This window comes from Scyliorhinus torazame, chromosome 2, assembly GCF_047496885.1.
Source record: "Scyliorhinus torazame isolate Kashiwa2021f chromosome 2, sScyTor2.1, whole genome shotgun sequence".
In the NCBI taxonomy this organism is placed as follows: domain Eukaryota; kingdom Metazoa; phylum Chordata; class Chondrichthyes; order Carcharhiniformes; family Scyliorhinidae; genus Scyliorhinus; species Scyliorhinus torazame.
The window spans coordinates 215,710,351-215,722,615 of NC_092708.1; the positions used below are offsets into that span (position 1 = coordinate 215,710,351).

Consider the following 12,265-nt stretch of genomic DNA (forward strand, 5'->3'; position numbering starts at 1 on the left):
TATGTTAGCGTTCTGTGTTTTGTATACTCAAATCCCATTGAAAATCAATATTTAATAGCTTCTTGGCATTCAAATGATTCTGCTTTTCCATTCTTCCTACCAAGTGAATAACCTCACCTTTCCACACATTACACTCCACCTGTTACTTTCTTGTTCACTTTTTAACCTGTTTATTTCCTTTGCAGACTGTGTCCTCAACATTTACTGACCTGTCTAACTTTGTTCCAACAGCAACTCAACCCCTTCAACTTGAATATTGATTGTAAAAAAATCACTTGGGGCTGATTGTTGCTCGGCTGGATCCTGGAATACTGAGTAATATTGGCAGAGGTGAAAAGGACAGCGACAAAATCAAAATTTAAAACAAAATTACATCATCTATGTTGCAAACACATTATTGTAAAATATAACAGCTCAAAAGAAAAGCCCTGAATGTAAGGAACCTGAAATAAAATGATAATATGCAGAAAATACAGAGCACATCCATTTCCATCTACAAAGAGAAAATTGTTCTGGCTGGGGCTTGTCATCAATAACTCAGCAAACCTGCATAATTGTAGCATTTTCTGGAGGGGCAGTGGTGGGGGAGGGGGGAAAGAGGAGGATTGTATGCTGAGCCAGACTGTAAATAGAGAAACCCAAGAAAAAACCTTTGTGACTGTACAATAAATGAAAACAAACGACAATGTATATAATTTTGAAAATGTCAATAAAAACAGATTTTTTTAAAATGTCATAGCCTGTCTGTTCCATAGCCCCTAACAGAAATGACAAATCAACATCTGACAAAGCGTGTTAATGCTGTAATCCACAATATGGATTCAAGGGTACATTTTTGTTTCATGTATGTATAACTGAACACATAAAATCTGAACACAAACCATTTCTATCACAATTATCTCCACCACAATCTATCTCAACAGAGGCTGTCTGAACTGCTGAGTGTTTTCAGCATTTTCTGTTTTTATTTCAGATTCCCAGCAGCCACAGTATTTTCCTTTTGTTCATCACAATCTTCCTCATCTCCGATCAGTGACCTTCCAAACTTTTCTGTTGTTTCCCTTAATGGGATCTTCCTCCTCCCTGCAGCCTCAATGTGTACTGAGTTTCAAGCTCTTTTTTCCCACAACCTGGATACCACCAAACTCCTTTTCTATTTCTATCCCTCTTATAATCTACATATTTTAAAAATTCAGGTGCTCTGATTCAGCTGGTCGATGTAATGCCCAAGTCTCTCAAATGTGAAATAAGGATTCTTCTCACTGCCCATATTCTCAGTATCAGTCGCCTGTACCGACCTCAGCCAACTGGTGGATAAACACAACCTTTTCCTTCTCCGCACTTAGTTAAAAACCACTACATCTACAATTTCCATAACAAAAACAGAGATTGCTGAAAATACTCAAGAGGTCAAGCAGCAGATAAATGATGAAACAGTGGATAGAATTTTCCAGCCGGCGGAATCTTCTGGTCCTGCCGATGGCGAACCCCCACCGCAGGTTTCCCAGCGGCAGGGATGCATATAATGAGAAACCCCATTGACAGCGATGGGACCAGAAGTTCCCTCTGCTGGCCTCCACAAAATGCACGGCAGAAGGCGCTGGAAATCCATAGAACCCCTACAGTGCAGAAGGAAGTCCTTCGGCCCATTGATCTTCAGACCCACCGAAAGAGCACTCTACCTAGGCCCACTCCCCTGCTCTATCCATGTGCATTAATCATGGCCAATGCAACTAACCTGCACGTCTTTGGACTGTGGGAAGGAACCGGGGCACCCGGAGGAAACCCACGTAGACATGGGGAGAACGTATAAGCTCCACACAGTCACTCATCTAAGGCCATTAATTTTGTTTCTCTTTCCACAGATGCGGCTTGACCTGCTGAATATTTCCAGTATATTTTTTCAAATTTCTAGCATTCTCAGCATTTTGTTTTTTTAATTTATTCCAGTTCTGTCGAAAGGTCAATGACTTTAAACCTGAAGTCTTTTTATCTCTCTACAATATTTCCAGCATTTTCTGCTTTCATTAGTTAGAATAAGCCACTTACTGTGTGGAACTTCCGTTGGATCCGGTAGCGCATCGAAGTTCTCAGTGAAGTTGACGTTGCACATGTCGGTACTACAGCAGCAAAAGCGGAAAGTCCCATTCTGTCTGTGGTTCATTACCACGCACTCGGGAGAGTAGCAGTCCTCCTTATCTCCAACATGAGCCCAGCAGCCTTGTATGAAGAAACAAAAAGGGAATGGAATGTAGGCCTGAAATTTTGCTGGAATTGTTTGATTAGCATGTTAACAGACTGGTGGCTTGTGTATAATGGTAAGAAATTTTACAACCAGGTTCAAGTCCAACAGGTTTGTTTTGAATCACTAGTTTTCGGAGCACTGCTCCTTCCACCACCTGAGGCTCACCCAAGTCCACCGCCGGCATCTCCACATCTTGTTTATAATGGGTTATTCATTTGAATGAATTAAGAATCGGTGGTCAACCTAATTAGAGAATGAACTATTCAGATGAGTATTATCACCAGGATTTCAGTAGAGTGCTTGCTATGTGAAATTGTACAAAACCGCCCAGCAACATAATTATGGAGTCTTGCCTTCCAAATTTGAGTAGTATCTGGAGGCAGTATTTTTAGCTGCATAACAGTGAGTGCTGCCAGGTTATTTGGCTGGAGCAGATCACTGCTGAACCTGATCTTGTCCTCTTCCAATGTTCAAACATGTTAGCTTTTCACACGTTGTTGGACAGAGATGTGGAATGGGCATCTGACCTGATTTTCAAGGATTACTTCGGTATCCTACCACTGCGCTGGCTGAAATGAGCTGGTTCAATACAAGACCAAGGGTTGACACTGGGAACTTTGACCTGCATAACTTATAGAATCATAGAATGGTTAGAGCACAGCTTAGTCTACTGTGCTCCTGCCAGCTCTCTGCAACAGCAACTCAGCTGTTCCACACCCCACATTTCCCCCATGGTTTTCCAAATTTTGTCTCTTTGGGTAATTATCCAATTTCCTCCTGAAAACCACAATTGAATCTCCTTCACCCTCACTCTCAGGCAGAGTATTCCAGATACTAGCCACTCGCTAAGCAATATAGTTTTTGCTCATTATCACCTTTGGTTCCTTTGTCATTCGGCTTAAATCGGTGTCCTGTGGTTCTTGAACCTTCTGATGTGTTATGTACTCTGGGATAACGCAGGCTGCAACTGGATGCAGCTTTAACCAAAAGATACTCCAGACCTCGAAGTTAGTTCAATCTGATTTATTGAACCAGTAGCACAGTTCTCTATGATGTTGGACTCTCTGCTAACCTAAGTGTGGTTACTCTGTCTGACTGAACCAGACTAGCTCTTAGCCACGTGCTGGAGGTGTGATACTGTACATACACCCTGACTCACTCTGTAGATGTTCATCAGTGGAAAGAGGCGGAGTGTGAGTGGCTCGTGCCTTTTATAGTGAGATACCACCCGAGTGTCCTGCCTGCTCATTGGTCATGTCCTGTTCTCTGTGTTCATTAGCTGCCTGTCTGTGCCTGTCTGTATATCATTATCTGCATGTCTGCATATCATGACATCTCCCCTTTTTTTGGGATGTTTTGTTGGCACATAGTGGGAACGTACTTACTTGTGGTGGCATATATTAACATATTTACAAGCGGTGGCATATGTGAACGTATTTACATGTGAAGACTGTCTAATGTGAGAAAACAGAACATAGCAAACAAAACAAATGTTCATAAGTCCAGTCTCTGGGGCTTGCGTCTGATCCTTGTCGACCGCCGGAGAGGTGGTGGTGGGGACGACTGCGCCTTGACAGGCAGGATGGAAGCCTGACTGGTGGCCTCATAGTTCGAGGTATCAGGAGGTGGCAAAACAACGGACGGAAACGGAGAAGAAAGCGGTTGCGGGCAGGCAACTTTGCGCAGTGCCCGTCTGTTTCGTCGCACGACAGAACCATCAGCCATACGTACAACATACGAGCGGGGTGCAGCCTGTCGAACAACGACAGCTGGAGCAGACCAGCCACCATCCGGTATCTTGATCCTGACAGTGTCTGCCGTGGATAACATGGGCAAATCGGTGGCATGAGCATCATAGCCCTGCTTTTGCTGGTTTCGGAGCTGCTGCACCTTCTACAGCACCGGGAGGTGATCCAGGTTGGGCAAGTGTATGGCTGGAAGTGTCGTCCGCAGGTCCCTGTTCATCAGGTGTTGAGCCAGCGACATGCCAGTGGACAGTGGGGTTGCCCTGTACACAAGCAGCGCGAGGTAGATGTCAGAAGCAGAATCTTGCAGATGAGCTGTTTCACAATGTGCACCCCTTTTTCAACCTTCCCATTGGACTGCGGATAGTGTGGGCTGGAAGTGACATGTTTGAAATGGTATGACTTGGCAAACATAGACCACTCGTGGCTGTTGAAGCACGGGCCATTGTCACTCATGACAGTGAGTGGGATACCATGCCTGGAGAATGTCTGCTTACAGGCCTTGATGACGGTCTGAGATGTGAGGTCTGAGAGCTTCACGACTTCTGGGTAATTTCATACCCTATCCCCATAACCCAGCAACCCCACCCAACACTAAGGGCAATTTTGGACATTAAGGGCAATTCATCATGGCCAATCCACCTAACCTGCACATCTTTGGACTGTGGGAGGAAACCGGAGCACCCGGAGGAAACCCACGCACACACGGGGAGGACGTGCAGACTCCGCACAGACAGTGACCCAAGCCGGAATCGAACCTGGGACCCTGGAGCTGTGAAGCAATTGTGTTATCCACTATGCTACCGTGCTGCCCCTATGATCCGTCTCGACAGTGAATGTCGGCAGGCCGTAGATATAGTCGTGAAACTTGAGAATGCCACTGAGAAGACCCAGGTATTCCTTCTCTATTTGCGCATACCTTGTTTCGGTGGGCGTCATGGCCCTCGATGCGTAGGCTACCGGTGCCCAGGATGAAGTGTCATCGCGTTGAAGCAGCACCGCACCGATGCCATCCTGGCTCGCATCTGTTGAGATCTTCGTCGCCCAGTCTGGGTCGCAAAATGCCAACACGAGTGCAGTGGTGAGCTTGGCTTTCAACTCCAACCACTCTGCCTGATGTGCTGCCTTCCACTCAAAGGCAGTGGACTTTTTCACCAGGTTTCGTAGGGCAGTGGTGTGTGAGGCCAGGTTTGGGATGAACTTGCCAAGAAGACTGACCATGCCCAGGAAGTGCAACACCGCCTTCTTGTCTTCAGGGACCTTTATGGCTTTGATGGCCTTTACCTTGTCTGTGTCCGGGCGCACGCCCTGCTGAGAGATCTGGTCACCTAGGAACTTGAGTGTCGACATGCCAAAGCAACATTTAGACCTGTTCAGCTTCAGGCCATTAGCATGGACACGGCGGAATACCTGCTGGAGATGGGAAACATGCACTTCAGGGGTCGTGGACCATATGATGATGTCGTCCACGTACACACGAACCCCTTCAATGCCCTCCATCATCTGCTCCATAATGCGATGGAAGATCTCCGATGCCGAGACAATGCCAAACGGCATGCAATTATAGCAGTATCTGCCAAACGGTGTGTTGAAGGTGCAGAGCCTTCTGCTGGACTCATCCAGCTGGATTTGCCAAAATCCATGTGACGCATCCAACTTGGTGAAAAAACGTGAGTGTGCCATCTCACTGGTGAGTTCCTCCCGCTTCGGGATGGGGTAGTATTCACGCATTATATTCTTATTGAGATCCTTGGGATCAATGCAGATGCGCAGGTCTCCCGAAGGCTTTCTAACACAGACCATTGAGCTGACCCAGTCAGTCGGTTCGGTTACCGAGGAAATGATGCCCTGTTGCTGAAGATCCTTGAGCTGTGCCTTCAGGCGCTCCCTCAGCCGAGCCGGGACCCGGCGTGGTGCATGGACTACTGGCTTGGCATCAGGTCGTAGCAGAATCTTGTATCGAAATGGCAGCATGCCCATCCCGTTGAACACATCTGGATACGGAGCGAGGATGTTGTCAATGCCGGCCTGAAGATCCACATTGGAGGATGTCGTTGTGTAAACCTGCTGCACACGGTTCAGCTGCTTGCAGGCATGCACGCCAAGTAGGGATGCCCTGTCTGACTTGACAATTTCAAAACGTAACCGAGCACGGGTGCTCCAGTTGGAGACGAGTAGATGGCAGGATACCAGTGCCATGATGCATTTCCGTTGTAGTCCAGGAGCCTGCAGGCTGCTGGAAGGACCTTGGGGGTCTTCTTGATGCGTTTGAAATCTGCCTGTGAGAGGAGGTTGGCAGAAGCACCTGTGTCCAGCTTAAACTGGATGGAGCAGTGGTTGACCTGCATCACCGCACGCCATTCGTCCGCAGAATCCACAGTGAGGATGGATTGAATTTGTGATGAGTTGGATGTGGCATATTCACATTTGGTAATGATGCCCACACAGTAGGCGGCGTCCAAGCATTCTTCCTCTGGATCCGTTGTGCTGCCAGGATCAGAATCCTGTAATCGTTGTTGCACACTCTGAACACGCCATCGTCGGAACTGGGAGCGCTGGCCCTTGACTGGTGGTGCAGAACTGCACAAGGCTGCATAGTGTCCAGGCTTCCCGCAGTTTGAACATCGCCTGCCTCTTGCAGGGCAGTGTTTCTTTAAGTGGGCGTTGCTGCAGTTCGTAAACATCATGACGTCAGCGTCCTGGCGCTCCACGCATCGTCGCACATGCGCAGTGCGGGTGTCGGCCACTTTGTTATTCCGTTCGCATCGCGCATGCTTGGGGCCCCGGGAAAAGTGCGCAAAATGACCGCTTTCAACAATGCTGAGGCACTGCGTCCGGGAGATGGCCTGCACACTCTCTGCCTCGTGGGAGGCAAGTTTCTCATTTTCAGCCGATTTGTACTGGGCATGGCGATTTCTGGGGTGCTCATGCACTGTGCATGTTTCAATCGCGACTGGCAGGGCCATATGCTTGATTTTCAGTAGCTGCTCTCTCAGAGGATCAGAGTGAACTCCAAAAACGATTTGGTCTCTGATCATGGAGTCAGCAATATCACCAAAGTTGCAGGGCAGCGCTAGCAGGCGGAGGTTAGTTGAGAAGGAGTTGAAAGATTCATCTTTACCTTGTAGACGCTGTTTGAGTATGTAGCGCACAAAGATTATACTGGTATCCACTTCACAGTGACTGTCAAACTTGTCCAGGATGGTCTGAAACTTTGTCTTGTCCTGGCCTTCGGTGAAGTGAAACGAGTTGATGAGTTCGATGGCTTGATCACCCGCTATTGAGAGGAGAAGCGCAATCTTTCTTGCATCAGACGTACCCACGAGGTCTGAGGCTGCGATGTTCAGCAGAAACCTTTGCTTGAATGTCTGCCAGTTGGCACTGAGATTGCCGGAGGTCCTGAGCTGGTGAGGAGCCTGAATCTTCTCCATGGTGCCGGGATACATTCGCTGGTCGGCACGGAACGGACTGAGGTAAACCACCTAGATTAAGCAGTCTCCTGGTAGCATGTTGTGTCATGTACTCTGGGATAACACAGGCTGCAACTGGATGCAGCTTTAACCAAAAGATACTCCAGACCTTGAAGTTAGTTCAATCTGATTTATTGAACCAGTAGCACAGTTCTCTATGAGTTCAACTCTCTGCTAACCTAAGTGTGGTTACTCTGTCTGACTGAACCAGACTAGTTCTTAGCCACGTGCTGGAGGTGTGATACTGTACATACACCCTGACTCACTCTGTAGATGTTCATCAGTGGAAAGAGGCGGAGTGTGAGTGTCTCGTGCCTTTTATAGTGAGATACCACCCGAGTGTCCTACCTGCTCATTGGTCATGTCCTGTTCTCTGTGTTCATTAGCTGCCTGTCTGTATATCATTGTCTGCATATCATGACACCTTCCACCATTGGGAATAGTTTCTGCAACCTTCTCTATCCAGACCCTGCATGATGTTGAATAGCTCTATCAAATCTCATCTCAACCTTCTCATCTCTAAGGAAAACAGCTCAAGCTTCTGCAATCTATCGATGAAACTAAAGTCCCTCATCCCGAGAATCATTTTTGCAAATAATTTTTCACCCTCTCTAATGCTTTCACATCCTTGGTGTCCAAAACTGGATGAAATACTTAAGTTGCGAACTAGTGTTTTATACATATACATAATAACTTGCCTCCATTTGTACTCTACTTGTAAAGCCCACAATGCCATATCTTTTTTTTAAATTCCTATTTTTCCAATTAAGGGGCAATTCACCCACCCTGAAAATCTTTTTGGGTTGTCAGGGCGAGACCTACGCAGACACAGAGAGAACGTGTAAACTCCACATGGACAGTGACCCGGGGCCGGGATCGAACTCAGGTCCTCAGCGCCATGAGGCAGCAGTGCTAACCACTGTGCCACTGTGCTGGCTGAAGGGTGACTTAATTCAGAAGTACAAAACTATGAGGGGAAGAGATAGAATTGTCCTTGGCATCGTGATGCAGCATGCCATATTCTTATTAACTACTTTTTCAACCTGCCCTGCCATCTTCAACAATTTATTCACAATGTCTCTCCGCTCCTGCACCCCTTTTAGAACTGTATCCTTTATTTTGTATTGTTTCTGCTCATTCTTCACGATTATGCATTAAATTATATCTGCCACGTAACCACCATTCCATCAGTCTGTCTATGTCCTCACCATCCTCCTCACAGACCACTATACTTCCAAATTTTGTACCATTTGCAAATTTTGAAATTGTGCCCTGCACTCTCAAATCTAGGTATTTAATGGAGATCAAGAAAATCTTTCTCATTTCCTGTCACTCAGCCAACTTCATTTCCATGCTGCTTCTGTCCCTTTTATTCCAAGGGCTTCAACTTTGCTGACAAGTCTGTTATGTTGCACTTTAGCGAATGCTTTTTGGAAGTCCATGTACACCACAATTGGTTGGTCCTCATCAACCCTCTCTGTTACTTCGTCAAAAAATTCAATCAGGTTAGTTAAACACAAATTTCCCTTAACAAATCCATGCTAGCTTTCCTTAATTAGTCCACATTTGTCAAAGTGACATTTAATATTGCCACAGATTATCATTTCTGAAAGCTTTCCCAGCCACCAAACTTAAACTGACATATAGTTAGTTGTTGGGCTTTTCCTTATAATCTTTCGTGAACAAGGACGTAACATTTTCAATTCTCCAGTCTTCTGGCGACACCACTATATCGAGGGAGGATTTGAAAATTTGGCAGTGTCTTTTCAATTTCCACCCATATTTCCCTCTGATGCATTTGATCCTGTTCTGGTTACAGGTCAACTTTAAGCACTGCCATTCTGATGCCTCCACTTTATCAATTTTAAGCCCACCAAGGGTCTCAACTACGTCTTCTTTCACTATGACTTTGGCAGCAACTTCCTCTTTGGTAAAGACAAATGCAAAATGCTAATTTAGTATCTCAGTCACACTCTTCGCCTCCATGAATAAATCCCCTGATCAGCTTCACTCCTTTATAACCATCTCGTTACAATTTAAATATCTATAGAGGACTCACTATGGAGGATTCTCTTTTATGGTAGCTGCTAGTCTCTTCTCATACTTTCGCTTTGCTTATTTATTTTGTTCTCTGAATTTTGCATATTCAACCTGTTTCTCACTTGATAATCAACATGACTGCTGTCATGTACACCATTTTTCTGTTTCATCCTACTCTTTATCTCTTTCATCATCTACAGAGCTCTGGCTCGGTTTCCTTTACTTTTGCACCTCACGGGAATATACCTTGACTGTACCCAATCTACCTCATGTTCAAAGGCAGCCTGCTTTTCACTATAAAATGTGGGACATTTGAATTTATAGATATATATTTTTGTTAAATTTCCAATTTAGGGGCAATTTAGCATATATATATATATTTTATATATCGATCTATCTCAGAGTGTGATGCACCGAAATGGGACTTCAGCTTAAGATGGCACATTCGTTCACTGATTTTGTACGTGAAGGTCAGATTCCGCTTCCACATCACATAGTCAGGAAGTGAAAGGAATGATTGGTCCAGGTTGTGCCAAACCTGTGGATGTGGGGAGTGGGTTACTGAGCAAACTTGCTCTATATATTTTTTATGTACTTTTTAAAAATAAATTTAGAATACCCAATTATATTTTTCCAATTTAGCGTGGCCAATCCACCTAACCTGCACATCTTTGGGTCGTGGGGGTGAACCCCACGTAAACACAGGGAGAATGTGTAAACTCTACACAGACAGTGATCCAGGAAACCTGGGTCCTCAGTGCCGTAGGCAGCAGTGCTAATCACTGCGCCACAGTGCCGCCCTTTTTTAATGTACTTTTTAAGGTATTCTATGTCCTTTATTTTTCTCAAGCCTCACCAATTTACTCTGTTTGGCTAAGAATTCAAAGGGACGTTGTTTCCAAGCTGACTTTGATGTTCAGTGGGATTTCACCTCAGGGTGGAATCTAGCCCAAACTAAGAAAATGAAAGTCCTATGTAAAATGGGTTTGGCAGTCACAACCTAGTTCTTAGGCCTCACTTTGGCACAGATCGGCAATCTCAGAGAGGTAGGATCGGGCGGGGCATTGAGTACAAGAGTTGGTAGGTAATGTTACAGTTATATAAACTTTAGTTAGGCCACATTTGGAATATTCTGTGCAGTTCTGGTCGCCACACTACCAGAAGGACGTGGATGCTTTGGAGGGAGTGCAAAGAAGGTTTACCAGGACGTTGCCTGGTCTGGAGGATGTTAGCTATGAGGAGAGTTCACTGTTCCTGTGCTGTAATGTTATTTGTTCTACCTCATTATAGGAAGGACGTGGAAGCTTTGGAGCGGGTGCAGAGGAGATTTACCAGGATGTTGCCTGGTATGGAGGGAAAATCTTATGAGGACAGGCTGATGGACTTGAGGTTCTTTTCGTTAGAGAGAAGAAGGTTAAGAGGAGACTTAATAGAGGCATACAAAATGATCAGGGGGTTAGATAGGGTGGACAGTGAGAGCCTTCTCCCGCGGATGGAAATGGCTCGCACGAGGGGACATAGCCTTAAACTGAGGGGTAATAGATATAGGACAGAGGTCAGAGGTAGGTTATTTACGCAAAGAGTGGTGAGGCCGTGGAATGCCCTACCTGCAACAGTAGTGAACTCGCCAACATTGAGGGCATTTAAAAGTTTATTGGATAAGCTTATGGATGCTAATGGCATAGTGTAGGTTAGATGGCTTTTGTTTTTTGACTTCCCATGTCGGTGCAACATCGTGGGCCGAAGGGCCTGTACTGCGCTGTATCGTTCTATGTTCTATATGTTCTATGATGTCAAACTGTGACTGTTGTTTCAGGGTTTGGCCACATTGAGGAATCTTTAGTACACATTGAATCATGTTCTACATGCCCCACGGTAGCACAGTGGTTAGCACAGTTGCTTCACAGCGCCAGGATCTCAGGTTCGATTCCCAGCTTGGGTCACTGAGTGCAGAGTCTGCACGTTCTCCCTGTGTCGGCGTGGGTTTCCTCCGGATGCTCCGGTTTCCTCCCGCAAGTCCTGAAAGGCGTGCTGTTAGGTGAATTGGACATTCTGAATTCTCCCTCAGTGTACCCGAAGAGACGCCAGAGTGTGGCAACTAGCGGATTTTCACAGTGCAGTGTTAATGTAAGCCTGCTTGTGACAATAATTTAAAAAAGGATTATTATCCCTGATGCAGGCAAAAATACCCCAAAGCTTGAGGGCAGCATGGTGCACAGTGGCTAGCACTGCTGCCTCACAGCGCCGAGGTCCCAGGTTCGATTCCAGCCCTGGGTCACTGTCCGTGTGGAGTTTGCACATTCTCCCCGCGTTTGGAACCCAAAGATGTGCAGGGTAGGTGGTGGCCATGCTAAATTGCCCATTAATTGGAAAAAATGAATTTGATACTCTCAATTTATTTCAAAAAAAGAATCATGGCTGCTCAAACATCATCGGGTCTACACTGATTGATTGATATTTATTGTCACATGTACCAAAGTACAGTGAAAAGTATATTTCTACGGCCAAGGGAACGTACATGGTATACAAAAGAATAATCAACAGAGAACATTGACAATGGTACATCAACAAATAGTGATAGGTAGGGCAGCACGGTGGCGCAGTGGTTAGCACTGGGACTGCGGCCCCGAGCACCCGGGTTTGAATCCCGGCTCTGGGTCACTGTCCGTGTGGAGTTTGCACATTCTCCCAGTGTCTGCGTGGGTTTCACCTCCACAACCCAAAAGATGTGCAGGTTAGGTGGATTGGTCACACTAAATTGGCCC

At 45.9% G+C, this 12,265-nt stretch overlaps 1 protein-coding gene across 3 annotated transcripts in view; it reads right to left on the reverse strand.

Moving 5' to 3' along the window:
* bmpr2b (bone morphogenetic protein receptor, type II b (serine/threonine kinase)) overlaps positions 1 to 12,265 on the reverse strand; it is a 490,709-nt gene that overhangs the window by 241,961 nt on the left and 236,483 nt on the right. For all 3 annotated transcript variants that reach the window (XM_072483685.1, XM_072483695.1, XM_072483676.1), the window contains exon 3: positions 2,050 to 2,220. In XM_072483685.1, coding sequence (XP_072339786.1) covers positions 2,050 to 2,220 — 171 coding nt within the window. The remainder of the gene's footprint in view (positions 1 to 2,049; positions 2,221 to 12,265) is intronic.